At 40.6% G+C, this 22766-nt stretch overlaps 2 protein-coding genes across 2 annotated transcripts; both read right to left on the bottom strand.

Annotated features, from left to right (window-relative positions):
* Positions 1 to 5005: 5005 nt before the first annotated feature.
* LOC133025929 (14-3-3 protein beta/alpha-1-like) lies at positions 5006 to 12253 on the bottom strand. The gene is made up of 6 exons (XM_061092727.1): positions 12170 to 12253; positions 9749 to 10048; positions 8204 to 8321; positions 6977 to 7140; positions 6702 to 6797; positions 5006 to 6504 (listed from the first exon to the last, which is right to left on the bottom strand). The coding sequence occupies exons 2-6, from the start codon at positions 10037 to 10039 to the stop codon at positions 6397 to 6399; spliced, it is 777 nt and encodes a 258-aa protein (XP_060948710.1). The 5' UTR covers positions 10040 to 10048; positions 12170 to 12253; the 3' UTR covers positions 5006 to 6396.
* Positions 12254 to 15621: 3368 nt separating this feature from the next.
* znf706 (zinc finger protein 706) lies at positions 15622 to 18086 on the bottom strand. Its single transcript, XM_061092641.1, has 3 exons — positions 17968 to 18086; positions 16522 to 16659; positions 15622 to 16356 (listed from the first exon to the last, which is right to left on the bottom strand). Exons 2-3 carry the CDS (start codon positions 16654 to 16656, stop codon positions 16261 to 16263), a joined length of 231 nt encoding a protein of 76 aa, XP_060948624.1. The 5' UTR covers positions 16657 to 16659; positions 17968 to 18086; the 3' UTR covers positions 15622 to 16260.
* Between the last annotated feature and the right edge of the window lie 4680 nt (positions 18087 to 22766).

Raw genomic sequence — 22766 nt, 5'->3', positions numbered from 1 at the left:
TATACACAATCACACACACAGAGACACCATACATACATATACACACAACCACACACACACACACACATATATATATACACAACCACACACATATATATACAAAACCACTCGTATACACAATCACACATACAGATAAACACAATCACACACGTACAGACACACACACACAGACACATGCATATACATATACACACAACCACACACACACAGAGTTGTGTCTCCATGACTTTAATTTGACATATTCATATATATATATATATATATATATATATACAGCCACACACATATATATACAAAACCACACGTATACACAATCACACACACATACAGATATACACAATCACACACGTACAGACACACACACAGACACATGCATACATACATATACACACAACCACACACACACACAGAGTTGTGTCTCCATGACTTTAATTCTACATATTCATGTCCAGGAGACTTGCCCACCCCCAACCTGACCCTTCACCTAAACTTAATCTAAACATAACCCTGACCTAAGGTTAATCTTCACCCTTTTCTCCCTGGATACCAAATGCTAATAGCTCAACTACATCCACAGAATACTGTAGAAGTGGTGGAGCCTCGGCCTCCTGCACAAGCCAGTGCACCCAAGTCTCATCCGGGATATATACATCTGAATCACTCCTTCAATTTACCCTTAACCTAATTGTAATTTATACCTAACCCTAACCAATATAACCTTACCCTAAATTTAACCGGAAACCAACCCCAACCTCACCCCTAACTTAAATTCAACCTAACCCTTAACCTTACCTTAATCTAACCCTATCCAAATTTGAGGGGATTGATTATTTGATATGATTTTGTGGACTTGCTTTGTGTCCCCAATCTGACACAGACACACACAAACACACACCCAAATGGTCTACAGTCCTGGGGATGTCAGGGGCTGGTCATGCCTTAGTTAGGACATTTGACTGCAGCACCACACATGGCATTCCTCATTTGATACGCATGTAAGTTAATTCAGGGAAATCACACACACACACAGTCTCTCTATTCAGGAATGTGGTATCCAGCCTTGAGGAACCTTATCAGTATCAGTCAAAGTGAGACAGAGCCTCGTTAGTTACCAGATTTGTTTTAGCCTTTAAAGGCTGTTGATCAAATCTATATATCTCACAAATGCCACTGTAATGAAACCTGCTGATGGAACACTGGGCCTTGTAAAGTGAAAGACTCACAATTGCTCATGAATACGTGGTTAACAACAGCGCAACGGCTGTGAAAAGAGGAATCTATTTTGGAATTTGACATTAATGCAAAAATTAAATGAGAACTTGCTGCGTAGCCACTTCACCTGTAAATTAAACTTGTTTTTTAGTCATGCAGGGCTCAACAAATCATTTCTCTGTTGCAAATCTAAATAATCGGGCCTGTCCACCTTGAAATGAACATATGTTAAATATTGAGTACGTGCAGCACAATAAAAAGCCATCACCATCTGCAGAGGGTAGTGTTGTCAATGAAAGATGCAGTTCCTTCCTGAAAAGCTCTGCATCCTCTACTAAGATGCTTTCTTTCTGACACGTCACATCATTCAGATTTAATAAGATATTTTTAAAACCCACCAGAACTCATGATAGCAATGATTTTTAGAAGGTAAGCTACAGACTTACAGAAGCATCTCTTCAGCTCATCTGAGTGCAAACTCATATATAGTATATACTCATATATACTATATATACTGTACTATTTGTATATACTGTCTAACAATAACATTACCATCATATCATCAGTACTATTACCATCATCTTGCCAGTGCACCTTATCTACCTATTTATCTTGTGTTTCTGTTTTTATTCTTTCTACCTCAATATTTTTTATTTTATTCTATTGTATTGTATTTTATTGTATTCAAATATACCGGCTGCTATGACGTCTTAATTTTCCTTCGGGGATGAATAAAGTTATCTATCTATCTATCTATCTATCCAGCTATCTAAACCAGTGTGAAGATGAAAAGTGTGTTTACCTCAAAATTTGAAATTTTTAAATGCTCTAGAAAATCTGCTCAGATTGTGTTCCAACGTTAACCTTTTGGTTCAGCACAGGTTCAGGAGTCATTAGTTTTTTTTCTTCTTCCATAATTTAGAGCCTGTGTCCAACATATTAGTACAAATTTGGAAATACAGGCCTTGAGCCTTACAAAGTTGTTCAATCAAGATTACAAAAATCCAGATTATTGCAAGAAAATGTTTTGCACTGAAACAGAAGTCAGATCTCTCAGGGTGGATTTGTCTGTAGATCTCAAGAGTGAACAGCTGTACACATCTGGAAAAGATAACCTACTCATTGGGCATTAAATTAACCTTTCCAATCAAACACGGCAAACTTTCTTGATCAATTTGCATGGCCTCTCTATTCACGCAATATTAGTGTACGTATCTATAACAAAGTTGCGACAGATTCTTCCCTTGACTCAACTTGTCAGAAAAAAAAAACATAAGCAGACCAAAAATGTAGAAACCTCAGTGAGTCAAAAGTGAGACTCCTCTCCCAGAGCATGAAATGAAATAGATGTCGCGTTTCACAGCATGTTAACCAAATAACAATATAAACAAAATTTGTGAGATATGACCAAGTCTAACATGAATGGAGAGGAGTATAGTGTTTAAAGTATTTTTGCAGATGGAGATGTATAAAAGATGAAGGGAGCAGCAAAGACAATTGTGTCGAGAGAAAGTCGAGCGAAATCACGGCCGGCCCTGGCAATGTTGGCCCCCTAGGCGAGATTTCAAATTGGCGCCCCCAAACGTACACATGCAAGCTGTCATGCATCCACAATAACTTTTTGACTGTATACAGATGCACACACAGGCAGACACAATTGTAAGCTATAAAAAACAATAAAAATATATAACAAAAAATATAAAGAGTCTGAAAAAAGCTGTACTGATAGCATATCATGTCATGTCGACAAAAATAAACACGAATGATGTCCACAATTGGGGTGATTCTTACCTCTATATTGTTCTTTTTTCTCCTCCTCTACTTTGCGGTGCTTTCTGAATTGTGCACCTGATAATTTAATCTTTTTTTGATTCATCTTTGACTCTAACCGCAGTCTGTCACCACAGTGTGTCTGTTCACACAGGGAGCCCATCCAGGAGGATGTTTTAGATGCTGGCTTGCCTGTCCACGGAGCCACGGATGGTAACATCAGCAAATGTCCCTATGCTGCCAAAATGAGTAGGTTTTTATACCTTTCTTTGTATGCATCATGCTGCAATGAGGAACTGTTGTGAGGTTGTTGTTGTCAAGGTTTTTTTTCTCTTTTTGTGCATCCAGCGGCGTCAAGTGGAACGGCATATGCCAGTCAACTCGCCATGGCCGTACTCCGACACCCAACGGGTCAGGTTCTGTTTGCGACTTGGATTGCTGCTCTGGCTGGATTCGCTGCATGGTATCTGATGTTATCCCGCCTCCAGCCTGTCATTTTGCTTCTGACCCAAGGCGAAAAAAATAAAATAAAATAAAATAAAATAAAATAAAATAAAATAAAATAAAATAAAATAAAATAAAATAAAATAAAATAAAATAAAATAAAATAAAATAAAATAAAATAAAATAAAATAAAATAAAATAAAATAAAATAAAATAAAATAAAATAAAATAAAATAAAATAAAATAAAATAAAATAAAATAAAATAAAATAAAATAAAATAAAATAAAATAAAATAAAATAAAATAAAATAAAATAAAATAAAATAAAATAAAATAAAATAAAATAAAATAAAATAAAATAAAATAAAATAAAATAAAATAAAATAAAATAAAATAAAATAAAATAAAATAAAATAAAATAAAATAAAATAAAATAAAATAAAATAAAATAAAATAAAATAAAATAAAATAAAATAAAATAAAATAAAATAAAATAAAATAAAATAAAATAAAATAAAATAAATAATTTTTAAAAACCTGCGCGCGCAATTCCTGCGCAGTGGTCTTCTGCGCAGGATGTGCGCAGTGGGTTTCTACGCAGGATGTGGCCGCGCAGTTTTTTAAAAATTTTAAATTTAATTAAATTTTATTTTTTGATTTGATTTGATTTAATTATTTTTTTTATGTTTAATTTGAAATGGTTATGGTTCATTTTTGTTTTTAAATTTACATATTATTAGATATTGTGCAATGAATAGGTGGTTGAAGTCCTGCCAACACGACAGCCTGCCAAACTTACCCATGAGTTCGGACCCAGCTCCTGTGTCCACATGGCAGCGTCGGGGCGTGGGGCTGGCTCATCCCTGCGGCCCAGGGAACGCATTTCTCCGCGCTGGTTCAGGGGTAAATGATGCTGGTCTTCACAGGTGACTGACCTATGCAAGCCTGTACCGGCTGTGTGGAATTTGAGCATGTTAAAGCCCTCAAATTAAATTAAATTAATTTAAATTAAATTTTAAAAAAAAGTATAATAACAAAAAGCCAATTCATTTGACTGAAAAAAATTAATTACAATCCTTACAATGTCAATAGGGCCTCACTCTCTGTCAGTGCCTGTCAGTGATCAGGCCCTAATGATAGCAGGATTGACAAGACTACTGTACATATATATATATATTCACAAGTCCTTTTATTTATTATTAAATTATTTATCTTAAGTAGCTTCACATACATTTTTATTGTCAGGTCTTTATTTTATTGTCTGCAATTTTACTTTGGTGATATGTAAAGTGCTAGGGTTTATGTATTGTCTAGGTGTGACAATGTGGTTTGTACACTACTGGGAAATAATAAAAACATTTTGGGGGTTTCAGATTTGTGTATTTCAAACAGACATTTGTGATTGTATAAATGACGACATAGGCAGCCACTGAGTAAACCTGTGTACATCATGTGGTCACTGAGGATTTCTTCCACTTGCATTATAAATACTCACAAAGGCCTAACTCAGCTTCTCATATGAATTCATATTGTAAAAGCATGATTCCACATGTACAGTAAGAAAAGACAAATAGCACACTTGATTTTAATGTTTTAATTCCACTCACATGAAAGCCAAATAAAGTACTCTTGAGTTTAAGTTGCAAATTCTGAATCTGGCATCCCATCTTTATTTTTAAAACCAAGATCTTTAATTAATAGAAACTGGCACTACTTAGTAACTTATGGTCACATCATAGCTTTCTATAAAGGTTCATTAAATAATCAATTTAGATTTAGAATTGTTTTAGTTGGTCATTTCACAATGTTATTTCAAGGAAGGAAGATGTTACTGTATAACCACCTGGTTTAAGCTAAATTCTAAGCAAAACCTGCCAGTTTCAAAGCACACCAAACCCTCACACCATACTACCGAGAACCACATACATTCCAGGAGTCAAATCAAGGGAATAAAATACACAAAATAAAGGAAAATACAAAAACACCTGAATAGAAAAGAGTAGAAAGCCACATATAAGCACATGGCCAAAGTATCTTATGCACTGCTGAAAAGATAAAATATCAAAAGTTACAGTATTGAGCCATTTTATCAAGCTGTTCACTTTGTCTTAGGCTTTCTATACCTTGTCATGATGTATGAAAAAAAAAAGAAATGCAGGAAAATTATAGTCTGTGCATTTCACTGAGAGTGACATGATGTCCGTAACGTTGGAATGTAAATCCTCTCAATAAATATGCTAACTGCAGTTTTCCAAATGTGGCCATTCATTCATGAAAAAAACGGTCCCAACGCCCAAATGCACATAGAACCCACTGAGCCAGAACATGTACCATCCATAACAATCACTACCTGCTACACTGGACACAGACAGGCCCGGCTGAATACAAGCAATATGGTGGTTGATCTTTACCAAGGTGAATCCCGCCAGAGAATGAGAACTCATTGGTGGTGAATTCAGACTGCTATGAACACTTTTACAGTCGGTACATTTTCTACGCCCAAGTGTCACAAATATTGAAAATGTTCAGTTCAAGTAAAAACACATTATCAAACTTACAGTTAGGTATTTTTTTTTTTGATTGTGTTTTCCTGCAACAGCAGCAGTTTGCTACAGTAAATAAAGGTTAAAGAGAGCGGCGCTGATTTTAAATCTAAAGGGGGGGGGGGGCATTTGGACTGAACCACAGACAAACAAAATAAACATCCACTGACTCACATTGAGTAATGTCCCAAAAGAAACAAAACCAAAAAAAACAAACTACCAGATCTATTCCAATCTTTTCTCTGTGGAGGTGCTCATACAATTAACACACACTTTAATGTATGCACACACATACTGTACTTTACACATCATGAGTGGAGTGTAACCATACATATCTGTGCATGTATGTGCAGACAACCACACACACAACTTAGGCTGGTGAGAGGTAAAAAATGTGTTTTTGTTTGTTTTATTTATTCTCTGCAGTTCAGTTCTCAGTGGACTGCTCCGCCGTCTTCTCCCCCTGTTCTCCCTCAGCCTCGGCTTCGCCCTCGCCTTCGCCCTCGCATTCTCCATGGGCGTCCGACATCCACAGCTGCAATAAAGCGAAGGATATTAGGATTAGCACACACTCCTTTTCCAAATTGGAACGGGAAAAAAAAGTAGGTTCTCAGGTAGAACAAGGGATCAGTAATGTGGTATTCAATCCACATCAGTTTAGAAATGAGGGGATAGTAGAAAGTGAGAGTGTAAGACACAGCTGACGAGTAGGAAAATAAAACAGGCACGTACTGTCAGATTGTCACGGAGCAGCTGCATGATCAAGGTGCTGTCTTTGTAGGTTTCATTTTTGACTGTGTCCAGCTGGTTAACAGCCTCGTCAAAGGCCTAGAGGAAAAAACAAATGAACGTGAAAGATTAGGTCATAAACCAATGAACCAAATATTACAATCCGCTCTAAATCGTAGCTTCAATTGTCAAATGTTACGATTCTTCAGAGGACACAATGTGGAGGTTAAACACCAACAGACGAAAAAAAGACAGTGGGAAATAAAACAAGTACTTACATCCTTGGCCAGCTTGCAGGCTTCTTCTGGACATTTGGCAATCTCGTAGTAGAAGACGGAGAAGTTGAGAGCAAGGCCCAGGCGAATGGGATTTGTTGGTGGCATTTTTTCATAGCTGATTTCCAAGGCCTGATTGTAGGCCTCTTTTGAGCTTTCGATAATGGCTACAAGTAGAAGACATGAAGCAAACATTTGAAATGGAAAACACAAGATATATCAGACAGGCAAATATTTACACATTTTAAGGATCTTGCTGCTTGTTCAACTCCTTAAAATGTGACATTCAAACTGCTCAAAATGTCTAGTGGGGGTAATGAACCAGCTTGTATATCATCAAATAACTAATTAAAATGTATTGCAATTGGACAAATATCAGTGGTTTAGAAAAATATTTGAGGTGTACTATGACTTTTTAGTTTGGTCTATTTCCCATTTTTTAACAGGCAGGGTTTAAAACCTATTCTACAGTCAGCCACCAGGAGTCGATCAAGACAAATGGCTTCACTTTGTGGGGTACCCCCAATCATGTCATCCATTTTCTATATAGTCTGTAGTGCAAACCAGTTGCGGTCCAGGTTTGACTCGGGCCAATATTTTGACTTATATGGATGCAAGACTGAAGAATCAAAAGGTGACAAACAACCCAAAAGGATTATTGTGCATTTCCTATTGAGATAATGCTCTAAATCCTATTTTTAGTGGTGCTGAAAAACATAACTTAAAATTACACGGGGAAAAAGTGTCATCAGCCAGGCAGTTCGGGTTGCCACAGCCGATTGAAAAAGGAAGCTAAACAAAAAAACTAGCAGCCTGCACTATGGTTCCCCTTGTTGCCATGGCAACCCAGCCGCAGCCTCAACTGCATTCTAGCCTGCAGTTTTAGGTCAAGGACGGGGAGGTTGTCAATGCTATGGCCGCAGACAACACCTGAAGCAAGCCTCTCCTCATCTTAAAAAAGAGGCTTTAATCAGCATTCAACAGATGTGTAACAAATCATTACCATAGAAACAAAAGGGCCCAATCACACAGCAGCGCAGGAGATGGCACAGTTTAATTTTTTGTGTGTGAAGTGTCTTGCACACTGCTCAGGACACCAGAGGAAACAATCACATTGGTGCTGCTGTCAGACTTCCTTGAGTGATTGCAACAAAGCCAGGTGGGGAGGCTACTTGCAGTGTGTGGTGACTGCAGCCGGTTCAGGACACAGGCAAAGTCTACTTCACTCACCCGTCTTATCGGATGCCACCTCAGCCAGGTAGCGGTAGTAGTCTCCCTTCATCTTCAGGAAGAAAACTTTGCTGTCAGCCTCCACAGCTTTTGGGATCAGATGATTGTCGAGCAGAGTCTGCAGGTGACAATTGTGCATCATTAGAGTAGAAACTAAACAACAACAGGGGCCTGTACGAAGGAGCAGTTATACTTCGGTTCTTCAGTCCTACGAAGCTAAGATTAAGTTAGGGGTAACAGCTTAAGACCTGTCAATGACCAAACTGCTGATCACTGGAAAACCAGAGTCATCCATTTACAGAAACTTGGCATATACATGTCTTTAAATTGTTGTTCTGTTCAAGACTTTTCATGTTTTCATTTCATGTGTTTATCACAGTAAAAACACCAAATGTTTCCAATAATTTGTTCATCATCATACAATAAACTAAAATACTAATAGTCATAACCGTAAGATTATTCTGCTTAATTACATTGGATGTTTAAAAATTCCAATCTTCTGTTTCATTTCTTGTAGCATGATCATCATTTAAGTGTCACGTTGTTGAACATCACCTTTGTATATCTTACCAGTTTGACCACAGGATCAAAGCTTTTCGACTCAAATGAATAAGTTTGTTCATGGTTCTCACGATGACGCTTATAATCAACGACTCCGCCTCTGTCACAGGAACACGCTTGAAGGTGGAACATGATTCCACACCTAAGCCAAGGCCAAACACCTGCTTCCACTAGAAAGCAGGTGTTGCTGCACTAAATGGTACAAACTCGTAAAGTTCCTCTAAACTCTGAACCATGTTTGGTGAAAATCACTTCAGAGGGTTTTGCATAAACCCGCTGTCAAAGTCATGGGTGAAAACACAACTTCCTTGGTCGAGACAGTAATAGTCACACTGGCTCAAACTGGCAGCCAATCGACTTGTCACAACACGTCCAACCCTCTTTAAATCCAACCGAAATCAACTGTTGCCACCCCCCTTTTTTAGTATTACATCACAGGGAACCAGAGAGAGTAAAGAAACTGAGCAGCTAATGAGCGAACTAGGCTGCTTAGGATTGCTGCTGTTACTCGCTGTATCAAAATAAGACCTCGGTTTTATGTAGACAGATGAATGGAAAACTAGCAGGCAACACGTGATGTAAAAACATTATTGAATTCCTCCTGTTTTTGCTTGTACTCTGTTCTTTTAACTAGAACACATATGTAGAGAGCAGAAGTTTGCTATTACAGACAAAAAATTCCATTTAGTTTAAGGAATATATCCAAGTCTCTGCCAGGGACTGAACCCAGGATGCAGTGATGGTGCATTTGCTTCTGCACAGTCTTTCTGAAATTGGGGTTTAAAGATATTTGGAATTAATTTCAAACTGTCACGCATTATTTCTTTGTTCTATTGTGAAGCTGCTCTATGCAACTGGCCATGGGAATGTAGTTTTCTATGTGGATTTCCTATTTGAAATGTTTGACATTTTAAAATCTAGTTAAGAAAATAATTTCACCATCTGGAACTTTTACCCATTGCCACTCCACCGTCTGTTTCTTACCAGGACTTCCTTGCAGGTAGTATTCAGCTCCTCCTCAATTTCCCCCTTGTACTTTGTGACATCAGGGTTTTTCCCTTCTTCAGTCTTCTGCTCAATGCTGGATATCACCCTCCAGGAGGACCTCTTGGCCCCAACCACGTTCTTGTAGGCAACAGAGAGCAGGTTGCGGTCCTCACTCTCCAGCTCCTCATTCATCTCAGCAACCGCCTTCATGGCTGCTGCCATGTCTTCATATCGCTCAGTCTGCTCAGCCAACCTTGCTTTCCGTACCAGCTGTTCCTTGTCGTCCATGGTTCCTGTCTGGGGGTGAGGAAGGAAGGACAGAGGAGAGGGAGATGGGAAGGACAAAACAAAGGGGACAGGAGGTGGATTAAGAAGAGAGAAGAGAGACAGTGTTGGGGGAGGGCAGGACCAGGGAGAGAATGAAAGGAGCAACATGAAGGGGAAGGGGGAGGGATTTGATAATTTTACTTTAATAAAGAAGGAATACAGACTAGATTTATTTATCTTCAAAATACGACAGGTTTTTGTTTGACCGAATGTCCAATATCCCCAACGTACTCAGATAGCATTTGACACGGAGAAGCAGGAAATCCTCATATTGAACATCTGAATCTCAAAAATAAAGCACTTGCAGATACATTAGATTTAATTAGCACGTGAAAAAGATCGGCAAATTTTCAAAGCTGAAACCGAAGGATGTTTTTTTTGCATGAATGATCAGTCGCTCGTTTGATTACTTTTCTGTCACTGAATGACCTTATTACACCTCATCATAAAAATAAAATGAGTGGACGTGCACCAGTTTAGATGTATTTTAAAAAAGAACCTTAAGAGAAATACAGATGAGGCGAAACTCATCATGTGGTTAACTTGGTCTAGTTATACATTTCTGATGTACTGTTGCATTCTAAACCATTCAGATCCCTCAGGTCGCCTGGGACCAGTTTTTGATTTCTGTCAAAACTAAACACGGCAAAGCAGCGTCCAGTTTTTATGCTTCCCTCGTGGAACAAGTTCCCAGAGACCTTCAGGCCTGCTGCACCTCTTAGTTCTTTTAAATCAATGCTGTAGACTTTCCTGTTTGCCACGACCTTTTATTCAATCAGATAGTTCTTACCGAATTGTTACTTTCCCTCTTATTTGATATGGTTGCATTCTATAAAACGTTAAATGTTTATTTAAATGGTTATTTTTTGTATCGTCTAATGTTGCTGTAACAATTTGTCACTATGCCTTTTATATTTGATGTTTGGCACTTTGAATTGTGCTAAACTAATAAACTTGCCTTTCCGTGTTCCAATCAAACTGCTTTTTACCAGGGATTGCATTTATTTTCTTTAATTTCTCTTTTGTGCTGTATGATGTTGCTTTTGCATTCCATCAAGACGCTTTTTTACATTTTATGTAACGCACGGGGAATTTTTAAAATGTGCTACACAAATTACCCTGCGGACCCCACCTTGGTGTTTTTATCCAGAAATCGTTAAATTTTGTAATTCTCTATGAAATTTTTTTTTACTGTATTGTTTGGTGTTGCTTTAACCAGTCATGATGATGCCTGTTATATAAAACTACAAATATGGCCTTTTTCCTCTCGTTCTGCTTCTGCTTCCCCCCCCCCCCCCCCCCCCCCTCACTGCCTTTCCTCCAGAGGTGGGCTCCGGTCTGTTTTATCATCTCTAGATCTCTAGATCTCCGGATGCCTGCAGGACTGTTGCTGCTGCAGCGATGCAACGACACTTAGCAAACAAAAGAGGAGCAGAACAACCCAGAGAAATCTCACAGTGACTCAGATTCGCCAGCGATGCAGACACCTGCGCCCTTCGGAGGAATGTCGGCCACCCAGTTCTACGCCTCACACACACACACACCTGCACCCCCGCCCGAGCTCCCACGGTACACGGGGAGTCGGCCTGTGGTATTTTAATTTAATTATTCGTTCGGCTCCATGCGGAGAAATGTGTGAGAACGCCGCAGACGGGCCACTACACGACCCGGTACCAGAGTCCCGGGTTCGGTTCCCCACTGGAACCACCGCAGCCTCGCACAGCTCCCTCCACAGTGAACGCCCTTTTTTTTTTTTTTTTTCCTCTTCCCGGAAAACGAGCCGTGGCTCTGCGGTTTACTCGGGTTCGACCCGTTCGGTGGTCGAGAGGCCGCTTCCTCCACCGATTTAACCGACGATGAGTCTCCTAAACACGGCGAACGAATAACAATAGATGGGTTAAAGAGCCGCGGCGCTCCCCATCCTGCCGCCGCCGAACAATGACCGACCAGCGGAGCGGAGCTGGCTCCCACTCGCGGGCATTAACCTCGGGTTTTGAACAAAAGAGGAGACCCCCAGAATCAAAGATGATTTCAGGGGGTCTCCGTCGAGCCTGCAGCCGACCTCGAGCGGTGATATTCCGGGGAACTAACCTGCGTTGGGTCGCTCCTTCACACGGTGACGCTCCTGGTTCCCTGCCGCACAGCTGATGCTCGCTCCCGCTTCATCCACGGGGTTTCCCTCCAATCAAAGACGCAGCAGCACGGTCGCGCCGGGGCCGGTGACGTCAAAGCCTTGTTGCCAGGGCGACCGAGTTTACGGCAAGAACAATGTATAAAGGCCAAGTACAATCGACCCACGTTAAATGAACGTTTTTTTTTTTAAGATTGCCGAAATATATCTAAGGAAATCCTGATTAGGCCCGAGCCCTGACAGACGTGAGGCCCTATTGAAATTGTATGGATTATTATAATTATTCAGGCAAATGAATTGGCTTTTTGAGGGATTTAACATGCTAATATTCTTACCAAATTTTCAGAAAGTTAGAAAGTGGTGAAAATTTACGTATTCTGGGAAATTATCAATGGGCGTCGCAAAATGGCTCAACGGTGCCCCCCCAGACCCCGGGAACAGTTGTATCATGACCAGACAAACAAAAAAGTCTTAGGTCCAATTGGAAAAACGCAACAGAAAGCATGCTAATTTGCATGTAGTGGCCATTTTGGCCATATTCCACAATTTTACTTTGAGTTACTTGTACTTTTTGTTACTATTTTTATTTAGATAAGGTAATTTCTGAATAAAGTTATGTGCACGTCCACCCGCAAATACCCCTGGGAGATGGTGAGAGGAAGTTGAGATCTTACCTTGAATGTTGTTGAAAGATAGGCACTGATGTTGTGTAATAAATGTTAGGTGTACCAGGATCTGAAGTGGGATGGACTCAAAGAGATCTTAGGAAAATAAATGCCTATGGAGTCTATAGGTATCTTAAAGGCCTATTTGCTTTGTTGCTAGTAGAAATGTCACTAGGAGTTAACGCTTTGATGGACCAGGCTTTAATGTGCCACTGCTATAATTTTAGGATCCTTGACATCAATGGATTTATTTGATTTTTTTATATTTCTAGTCTTGTATTTTACGTTTGACAAGTCTTGCAGGCTATGTTAGTCTAATGCAAGACTTTGTCTAGCTTCAGTTATTAGGGCCCGAGCACAGACATCAAAGGTGTCTGGTGAGACCCTATTGAAATTGTAGGGATTATTATTATTATTATTCAGGCAAATGAATTGGCTTTTTGAGGGCTTTAACATGCTCAACTTCTTACCAAAATTTGCAGAAAGTTAGAAAGTGGTGAAAATTTACGTATTCTGAAGGAATTTTCAATGGGCGTCGCAAAATGGCTCAACGGTGCCCCCGAGACCCCTGGAACGTGTTCACATTGACCAGTCTTCACAAAAATCGATATACAGGTGTATCATGACCAGACAAACAAAAAAGTCATAGTTGCAATTGGAAAAACCCAACAGGAAGCCTGCTATCTTGCATTTAGTGGCCATTTTGGCCAGATTCCACATTTTTACTTTGATGTACTTATACCAGGGTTTTCATCGGATCAACTTCAAATTGAGATGAGTGTTATCACAACAAGATGGAGATAAAAACTGACTGACATATTTTTTTTTTATCTTTAAATCTGAATTTATAATTGGCTCCAACACTCTGCCACGGTTCCTTGTGTCTTTCAATCACCTCCTAATTCAAATCTATCTATCTATTTATGGGAAGCTGCATGGCTATTGTGTATAGTAAGATAACATTTAAATGAGCGATAAAAATGAATATGTCAATAAAAAATTATACAAAGAATACAGTTATGTTTAACTTAGGTCTTAATTCAGATGTATTTGAATTCTGCAGACTGTGGGTGTAAACACTAGTGCACTGAAGAGAACAATATATCATGACCCATTTTTCTCCCACAAACACTGCATTATTAAATGTGCATGATTCAATACAAAATTTATCATGAAAAGTTCCAAAAACTTGAAGAGTAATCCAGTGAAAGTGCTGTCACAGGAGGTTTTGACTCATCACTAAGCCCTACAGTGGGTGACAGGTTATAGCCCACACGATACTCCTGATCCCATTGAGACGTGACATCACATTTTGACCCTAACCTTAAATCTGTCTCTTGTCTGCTTCACCGGGCTTTACAGTTAATCTGTAGGTTTCTGCTAATGCTAAAGATCATTAGCCAACCGACTGGCTTGGCAGGCATGCGTTGGAACCGTTTAACTCTTGTTAATCTAGTTCTACGAGTTTCTAAAAAATGTATGGAATTACACATGAGTCACACCCCTTGAATTGTTATATAAAAGGAAAAAAAGGTTCAAAATTAACTTCTTTGTGAGTGAAGAGTGAAGGTAAGTTTCTAGGGTTAACGAGTGGGCGGCCTCCCAAAAACTAGCTAGCTTGACCAATGATGGTGATGTAAGGCCTGCGTTCAAACAGAGATTCTGTAACATGGAGGAACTAGCAGATGTGTGTGTGTGTGTTTGTGTATGTTCTTATGAATGAACATGTCTTGTGCCATTCTCATTCACAAGGATACAGATGGGAAGGAAGGGGGAGGAAGGAGGTGAATAATGTGAGGATGCAGAAGAACAATGCGAGTTGTGACTCATTCAGCTGAGCCGCAAGAACTGATCTTTATTCCTCCTGAAATTATTTTTAATGCATTAAGAAGATGAACAGTATTACGTGACCTTGCTTTAGTACAGGTCCGTTTATTTTGTTGTAGTTTACTTCAAGTCCTATTTTTTGTGGGGCACATTTTCACTGTTCAGTTTACCAGATATTTAGTTCTTTAGTCCGATTTTATCATACTGGTGTAAAAGAGTAAAATCACCGGGTTAGGCTGCTCAACATTGTAGCAATAAATAATTACAGTGTGTGTAAGTGCTTAGGTTGAGTCCATGTCGTCTTTACAGCTACACATGAGCATGTGCATGCATGATCATCGACAGACATAAAACAGGCCCTTGTTGTCTATTGAATAAAAATAGGCCTCACTGGTGGAAAAAAACTGTTATTTAGCCTGTAGGTTCAGGCCTTGAGGCTGTGATGCTGTTTCCAGACAGCAGCAGCTGAAACCGACTAGGCTGGCAGCAGTAACTAGAATTGTACAAAATGTGAAAGGCAAATTACATTTACAATTCAGAACTCCGTCACTGTATCAATAGGATGTTTTGAATATTTTCTCAAATGATCAACTGACAACAGATGTGTGAATGTCCAAGCACAGCAAGGGTGGAAACGTATTGGTTTGGTGTGATCAGTGTGGTGTCACATCAGCTGCTAGCAAAGAATCATTTATTCACACAAAACTGTCACGGATCGTTAGTACAGCTTCCTGGTGTCCTAATTTCTCCCTTTCAACCAGTTAATCAGGCTCCTGAGGGGCAAAATCCAATACTGTGCATAGAAATATGATTATTCACACAGATACTTTGACATGGGAAAATTGTCTCCTCACCATATGCACATCCAACAAAACATCAAATAAAACCATTAAAAGAAACACTTTCAAGAAAGGAGCAGGTATACAACAAAGTAAAATTTAATCAAATGCTATAATACATAATTCGAGCATGATTTCATTTCCCAAGTGTACAAATGTTGACAAGCTCCAGTGAAACTTTATTAAGTCGTAATTCAGGAAGCAGCTCGGAAATTAAAATTTCACATCTTTATGACCCGACATAAAGTTGTGATTACGTAGGTGAAAGATTGCAGTACAACAGGCAAACAGCAGAGTGGGCGGACTGGTATCAGAAAAGAACATCGCACTGCCTCCATTTTATTCAACACTCGATTAGCAATAGAAAAAGATTAGGCCACATTTGCGACAACCGGAAAATTTGAATTATACTATTTTTCATCCATTTCAGACATGTGCTAGTAAGCACGCTGTTTACCTCATGTGGCATGCTGGCTATAAAGGTTTAATCACACACTCGATCTATTAAAGCTTCAGTTAAAGAGGTACAAGAGCTAGCAGCGAGAAATATTCCTGAAGCAACGTTTTCATTCACCACTTGAATTAGAAAGTTTGTCAGGGGCCCTGAAATCAAAACCAGCATTTGTGTTTAGGCCCTGATGTGTTCAAACATAAGCAAAAATAAGGGCTTGAGGGGGGGGGTATCCAGGGTGAGCTCGGTTCGGTATCCAGGGTGAGATATTATGCCTCCACTCCCTCTAACTCAGGGGGTAGAGGAGATTTTGGGTGCTTGCTCTGGAAGTGCTGCTTGAAGGTCTTTGGGTCGGGCATCTGGGACTGCAGAGGAGATGATACAACGACAAAACTTTTATAATTCAGCACAAGTCTTGCATGAGGTTGAAAATATTACTTATCAGTGACTACAGGCTTTTCTATTAAACAATTCTAAAAAGTGAGCAAATGGCAGCAGAACACATCAATTAATCCTGGCATCATACCCACCAGGCACACGCCGCAGGAGAACACGAGGGCCGCCTTGGCCGACGTCTTCTGATCCTGACCCTTGCCCTTCTTCATCTCTGCCTGTTTCTTGGCATTTTTCTGCTGAGACTGAACCTTCTGATGCCCACGTGCCATGGCCTAAGGGAGGAAAGCAGGACATATGAAGCTAGTTTCCTGTAGTTAGTTTTTGTAGTTAAATAGAAACAAAGACTCTGAAATGCAAACAAACAGCCAAGAGCTCCCAGTGAGCCAGGGTCAGTCAGAGCAAACAAGATAAAACTCTAGTCCTACCTCAATTTAAATGCAAGTGTTGCAGGTGAAAAACAAGCAGGCTCATAAACCCTCGTCATGCATAAGGGTGGGGATTGGGCAATTTGTGAAAGGCGTTGAGGATAAGGGGACATTAGAAATGTTCAGTGCAGTGGCTGAACGTGGACCTACTCCTCAAAGCAGCTTTACAGAGTTATCTGGACTTCGGGTGTTGATGAAATTCAGCCTAATGATTTGTTCATTGGGGAAACCTGGACACAAGTTGATTTACTGACAACATTTTTACAGAAATACTAGTTTCTCCCATCGACAGCACAGATGGGATTTAAAATGAGATTCCATTCATGATGAAGGGTTCGATGGATCAAAATGAAGGTTTGGATTAAGTTTAAAACTTCAATTACAATGGGAAACTACTAAAAAGTGAACCACCACTGCAACTACAGCTTTGGGCCCTTGAACTTGAGTATTAAATACAAATACAGCATTCACATTGATGTCCTTATTTAAGTTTATGTTGGATTGAGTATATACTCTGACATCTGTTAAGTTAATGGCGATGCCAAACTCTGAATAAACCTGAGGCAGCCTGGGCCCCTGCAGGTCCACACACGTTGGGGCAGTTTCCCATCTTGCCCTGATGGGGATCCAGCCTTCCTCACTATAAATAGCCAGCTGTTAGCATTGGTTAGCTTGTATCAGTCCCATATGTCACACAGCTGGTTCAGACACTTGTTCTATCAGTGCTGGTACTCGAAGCATTCCATGTTATGAATAATCACAGGGACGTGAGTCTTCAGATAAAGGGCCGGGGTTGGGGGGGATGGAGCAGAATTAGCATGTTAGCATTGATTGATTCTGCGCTCAGACGTCGTCTCCTCTCCTCGTGGACTGTTATGAAACCACACATCTGGATCTTCACATCTGGATCTTCACCGTCCACCTGACGACGCCAGCTGGATCGGTCCTGAACTAATCCAGCTGTTAGCCGGAGCTCAGCCACCAGCGTCAACGAGCTCAAACATGGTTAGCTAACATGCTAGCCCCAGCTACCTGTGGCTAGCTCGTCGGCCAGCCGGCTAGCTAACCTGATGAACACGACGTTCGGGCTGCGGCCGACGATAACGACGCTTTTATATCTAATTTCAATATGTATGAAACCGGCGCAAGTCTCACCTCTTCAGATGGGAGTGCGTGTCGTCAGCTGCTTGTCCACCTGGTGCCCACACGAGTGTGACAGCTGCAGTGATCACAGGCTAGGTAGCCAATGCTAATGCTGCGTTTAAGCACAGTCGTTACAACTCCGCTTCGTCATAGAATACAGAGTTTCCTGCGTGTAAACGAAACAAACAATTCAATGGGTTTTCAAACTCAACCAACCCAACAGTGGATAGAGGTTATATTTTAAGCTGGGGTGTGCCCAGCTCTGATTTGAGTGGATAACAAGATAGTACAAATCACCTATTAGCATAACTGAAAACAGGTTTTACGATTATAGGAGGAGTCAGTGAATGCACCAGTCAGGCGCCATGTTGCGTATACACGACGGTGACAGCGTTGCCCCCAGCCGGCAGAATTGTGTTATTACATGTTCTAACAATGTGGATGATACATTGCTACAAATTACAATATATTTTAGTTTATTTATTATGATGATCAACTACATATGATACCGTTTTATGTGCTACTATACTGACACACTGCTGATGGTGTTCCATTATTTCTTTGGAAATAAAATCATGTCAGTGTGAACACATTTGTTTTATCTGTGGAGAAATGCAGTGGTGTCCCATTATTATTTATATATATTTTTGACCATGGTTATGTGTCTTTAGAAAGAGAATTAAGGAGCATTTGCACTTCTTTTCTTCTTACAGCTGTATAAACTGTGATGCAAAATACCTGGATATGCTTTCAATTATCCGCTTAATTCACTATTCCTGTTTGTATGATATTTGATGATATTCATTTCAAATCTGCCAGGCTTAGCGGGTGCATGCATTGTTTATATTGTGATCAATGCAATTTATAGAAAATCTTTGCATTCCTGATCCAGTTAGCTCATTAAATATTTTAGTTGTGCTCTTTATTTCTATTGTTTTATCAATTTGCACCTCACAAATTATCGCGTTGCACCTCCCATTTTCCAGCTGTCTGTATATAATGCATGCACAGCATCTCACGAAATGATAGGAAAGAAAATGCTTGCTCAGAGCTACCACTAGGTGGCAGGCCCTGTGTGCTCTGAGTGTTGAATCCTGCTGTTGGTGTTTCAGTGCCACAAGCATCCACAATATGTCCACTGTCAAGATTCACAGTGTGACGATGACACATTCAACACACAAGCACATATACACTATAATACTAATAATGGTTGAATTATTTTAACAATTTGCATCATAATAACCTTAATTCAAAGACTTACCTATGGGCCACTGACCTAGTAACACAACATTTTCACTGTTAAACATTTCTTTTTAATCTCAGCTCTACAAACACTGCAGTGGTGTGACCTGTGCAGACCATAATGTGATTCTCTGGCCTGCAGCAGACACTTATCTTTCCCATCTGTGACTGTGGTTCAGGGGTGGGAACAGTGGAGCTGTTCTCCTCTGCTCGGTATTTGACTAAATTCAGCTAATATGTAAATGAAATGCAACTCCAGCTCCATCGGGATAGAAACACAGAAACGGATCCACAGCAATAATCAGTCTCTAGAGAAAATACTCCGTCCATCTTCTGTAATGCTTACCCTTTCTTTGAGGGTCGTGAGAGAGGATGGAGCCAATCAGGTCACATTGGATGAGAGGAAGGTCACCGCCTGGACAGGTTGCCCGTCCATCACGGTGCTGACATGCAGAGGCAAACAATCATTCATACCTACTCAGTTAAGAAGAGTTTATAATTAACATAACCCTATGGTCTGTATGTCTTTGGACTTTGGGAGGAAGTAAAACCACACAGGCACGGGTAAAACATACAAACTCTACACAGAAAGGCCCCTGGCCAAAGTGGGATTCGGCCCGAGAACCAAAAGGAAACATTGCTAACCACTGTATCGACGCGCCGCCCTAAAGAAAATCATGATATCACAGTTGCCTTAATTTATTTGTCTTTATTAGAAAGAATAACTTAAAGTAAACATGGTTCTAGAGAGTTGTGTGTGTTTGTGTGTGAGGTCATGGTTAAGATTAGGGATCAGGTTAGGCTAGGATGAATGGAAGTCAATGCAAAGTCCTAATAAGGATGGCGTCTATACATGTCTATTTATATTCACCAGCAGACACTGCAGCACTCGTTCCATTGGGCGACACAACTTCCTTCAGAGAAATCTTATCATTGTGAGAAAAGTCTCCGACCAGCCATTGTCCCCCCCCCCCCCACCTCTCTGCTTTTTTCAGTCCCTCTCATCACAAGAAAAGAGAGACAATCCCTCCTGTCTTTTGTGAAAAGGGGGGGGGGGGATATCTCTCAAGAGAGAAGGATGTGATTATGCCTTCAGAAGGGGGCAAAAAGTAAAAGAAAGAAAGAGAGGAGGAGGGGGGGGTGGCGGTGGTTGACAAAAGCCATGCAATGCTCAAGTTCCCCCCCCACCCTGGAGGATGTTGTGCAGGGACTTGCTAGCTTAAGTTTGGGGTGGGGTTGACCTGCCCGAGGGCCTGCGTGAAAGCAAATCTTCCAGGTGTCAGCGATTCAATAGGAGAGGAGAATATTATCTGGTTGTCCATTGTGCAAGTGAATGAGCAGGGGTTTGCCACAGACAGCCTGAGATTTAAACCCCCCTCCACTGCCATTTGGGTCCTTTTCTCCCGCCACAGGGGCTTTCAGGTTCACTCTCGGCTCAGCCACAAATTAGAGACTCTTCCACATGTTAAACCAGGGGTCAAGATGGACTTCTGATCAAGCATTTCAGGGTGAAGACTTTGTTTGGCTCATGAAAACCTGTCGGGCCACTAAACTGCACGCAGAGCGGGATGAAGCAGCAGCTCTCAGGGGGTTATTGTGACCTCCTTGTTTCTGTGGAGGCTGTTGAGCGAAGAGGAAGTTGGATTTTCATCTTCCCCATCAGTCACTTCCTCTGTCAGCTCCCCCTCCCGACACTTTCCCTTCTTTTTTTTTAACAAACCAACAGGTTTTACCACAGTCCTCTGCTGATGCTGCTTCTCCACTGTGACACGCCACAATGCTGCCGGACCAGTCGGGCTGTACACAAGCCGCGACACCGTCACAACACAGCCACATGCTGGTGGTAACTTTCACTGCTGCCGCCAGAGGACACGTGACCTGTTTGCCATGTACACAACCCACACACAGGCAGGTGTATTTAGGGAACAATAAATGAAATAACACAAATAATGAATCCACTAATATCCCACACATCTCTGCATTTTACCTTTTGCCTGGAAAATATACCAATCAGAGAGCGTGTGTTTGTCCACTATGACTTGCAGACTTGCTAATGTGAAATGCTCTGAGGGAGAAGAAGTTAAAAGTAAAGCAAATGCTCTTGTTCATTGTTTCTTTAAAACTGACCCCGAGAAACTCAGAGAAATCCCATCAAGAGGGCAAACGATGCCTTCAGGGGAAGAAAAGGTTAATTTCTTACCTACAGACACACACACACACACACACACACACACACACACACACACACACACACAAACACACACGGGTGCTGCTGAAGGAGAGAGGTGAGGTCTGGGGTCGGGCAGACAGAGGCTGATTGTGAAGGTGGTGACTGTGCTCACTCACCTCACTAACAGCAGCTCTCTGATACTGGGGCCAACTTCAGAGAATCAATAACACTGGCTCGAAAGTCAGTTTTAAAACAAAAGCAACTGTTATTGAACTTAATATTATGAATGTTTTTGCTGCTGTAATGTCTGCTCAACAGATTTTAGGGCGACTGGGATCTCACCACCAACCCTGTTGTTAGTGTACGACCAACTCCACCTCCTGAATCACAGCAAATGGTATGAAGTTGAAATTACTAATAAGATGACTAATTATTAAAATATTACATATGCAGCAAAATGAATTGAAGGCCACATATAGCTTTTAATGTAAGTAGTTTGGTAACTTGGTTATCTCCATGGCAACTCGATCCACGGACAAGGACCACAACAGCTAAGGTCGTGAATGACCTTTCACCCCAGTCAACTTAACACTCAGTATTATCACTAAAACATATTAATTATACTATAAAATATACAATGCTATATGTAACCCTGTACACCTAAAATTATGTTTATATATAACAAGAAAACAAGATATATTCCTCTGCAGTTTACAAGTAGCGATGCACACGAAATAGAAAATAAGAATAGTCATCAAATAAATGTATTTTATATCCCAGAAATTCTTCCTCATATATTTTCCTTTGTGGTGGGTCCTGAACCCCAGTTTTTGACTTACATCTTTAAAACACATTTGACTGCATCAGTTGTTTTTAATGCAGCTGGATGACAAATTAGAGGAGCCTGCGCTCAAACAGCTCCGACTCAGACACCTAATCCTGGCCAAGTCCTGACAAGCTGCTTCTCCTTACAGAAAAACTCCTGGTATGTTGGATACACCTTTCACCCCTCTCACCGACTGTGAGACACACACACACACACACACACACACAGAGGCAGGCAGGTATTCCGTGGCTTTCGGCCCCTGACTCTGCAGTGTGCTTGTGGCAGCTTGTACAGTGGCCCTCGCTCTATTTCAGCTGTCAGAGCGCCGCATGGCAGACATTCCATCAGACACAGGTCATGAAGGAAAATGTACCGATAAGAGAAAGATTTATACATAACCATTATTGTGATGGAGGCAAGAACAACATACTTCTCACTTTGTTTTGAGTAAATGATAAATGATTCAGTCATTACATGAGACAACGGGGCCCTTGGCACATCCTGTGCATCACAAAGCCCCTCCCCTCTGCATACACATAATGTGGGTATGACACACAACACTGTCAGACACAC

Source organism: Limanda limanda, chromosome 19 (assembly GCF_963576545.1).
Source record: "Limanda limanda chromosome 19, fLimLim1.1, whole genome shotgun sequence".
NCBI lineage: Eukaryota > Metazoa > Chordata > Actinopteri > Pleuronectiformes > Pleuronectidae > Limanda > Limanda limanda.
This window is presented reverse-complemented; position numbering and strand designations above follow the sequence as displayed.

Excerpts from the sequence above, each read along its gene's own strand:
- znf706 (XM_061092641.1), bottom strand. The coding sequence starts at position 16,656 with ATGGCACGTGGGCATCAGAAGGTTCAGTCTCAGCAGAAAAATGCCAAG. Across the intron at positions 16,357-16,521 it reads TCTCCTGCGGCGTGTGCCTG|TCCCAGATGCCCGACCCAAA; the intron begins GTGGGTATGATG and ends TCTCCTCTGCAG.
- LOC133025929 (XM_061092727.1), bottom strand. The coding sequence starts at position 10,039 with ATGGACGACAAGGAACAGCTGGTACGGAAAGCAAGGTTGGCTGAGCAG. Across the intron at positions 8,322-9,748 it reads CTACCTGCAAGGAAGTCCTG|ACTCTGCTCGACAATCATCT; the intron begins GTAAGAAACAGA and ends TGTCACCTGCAG. Across the intron at positions 6,798-6,976 it reads CCTGCAAGCTGGCCAAGGAT|GCCTTTGACGAGGCTGTTAA; the intron begins GTAAGTACTTGT and ends TTTTTCCTCTAG.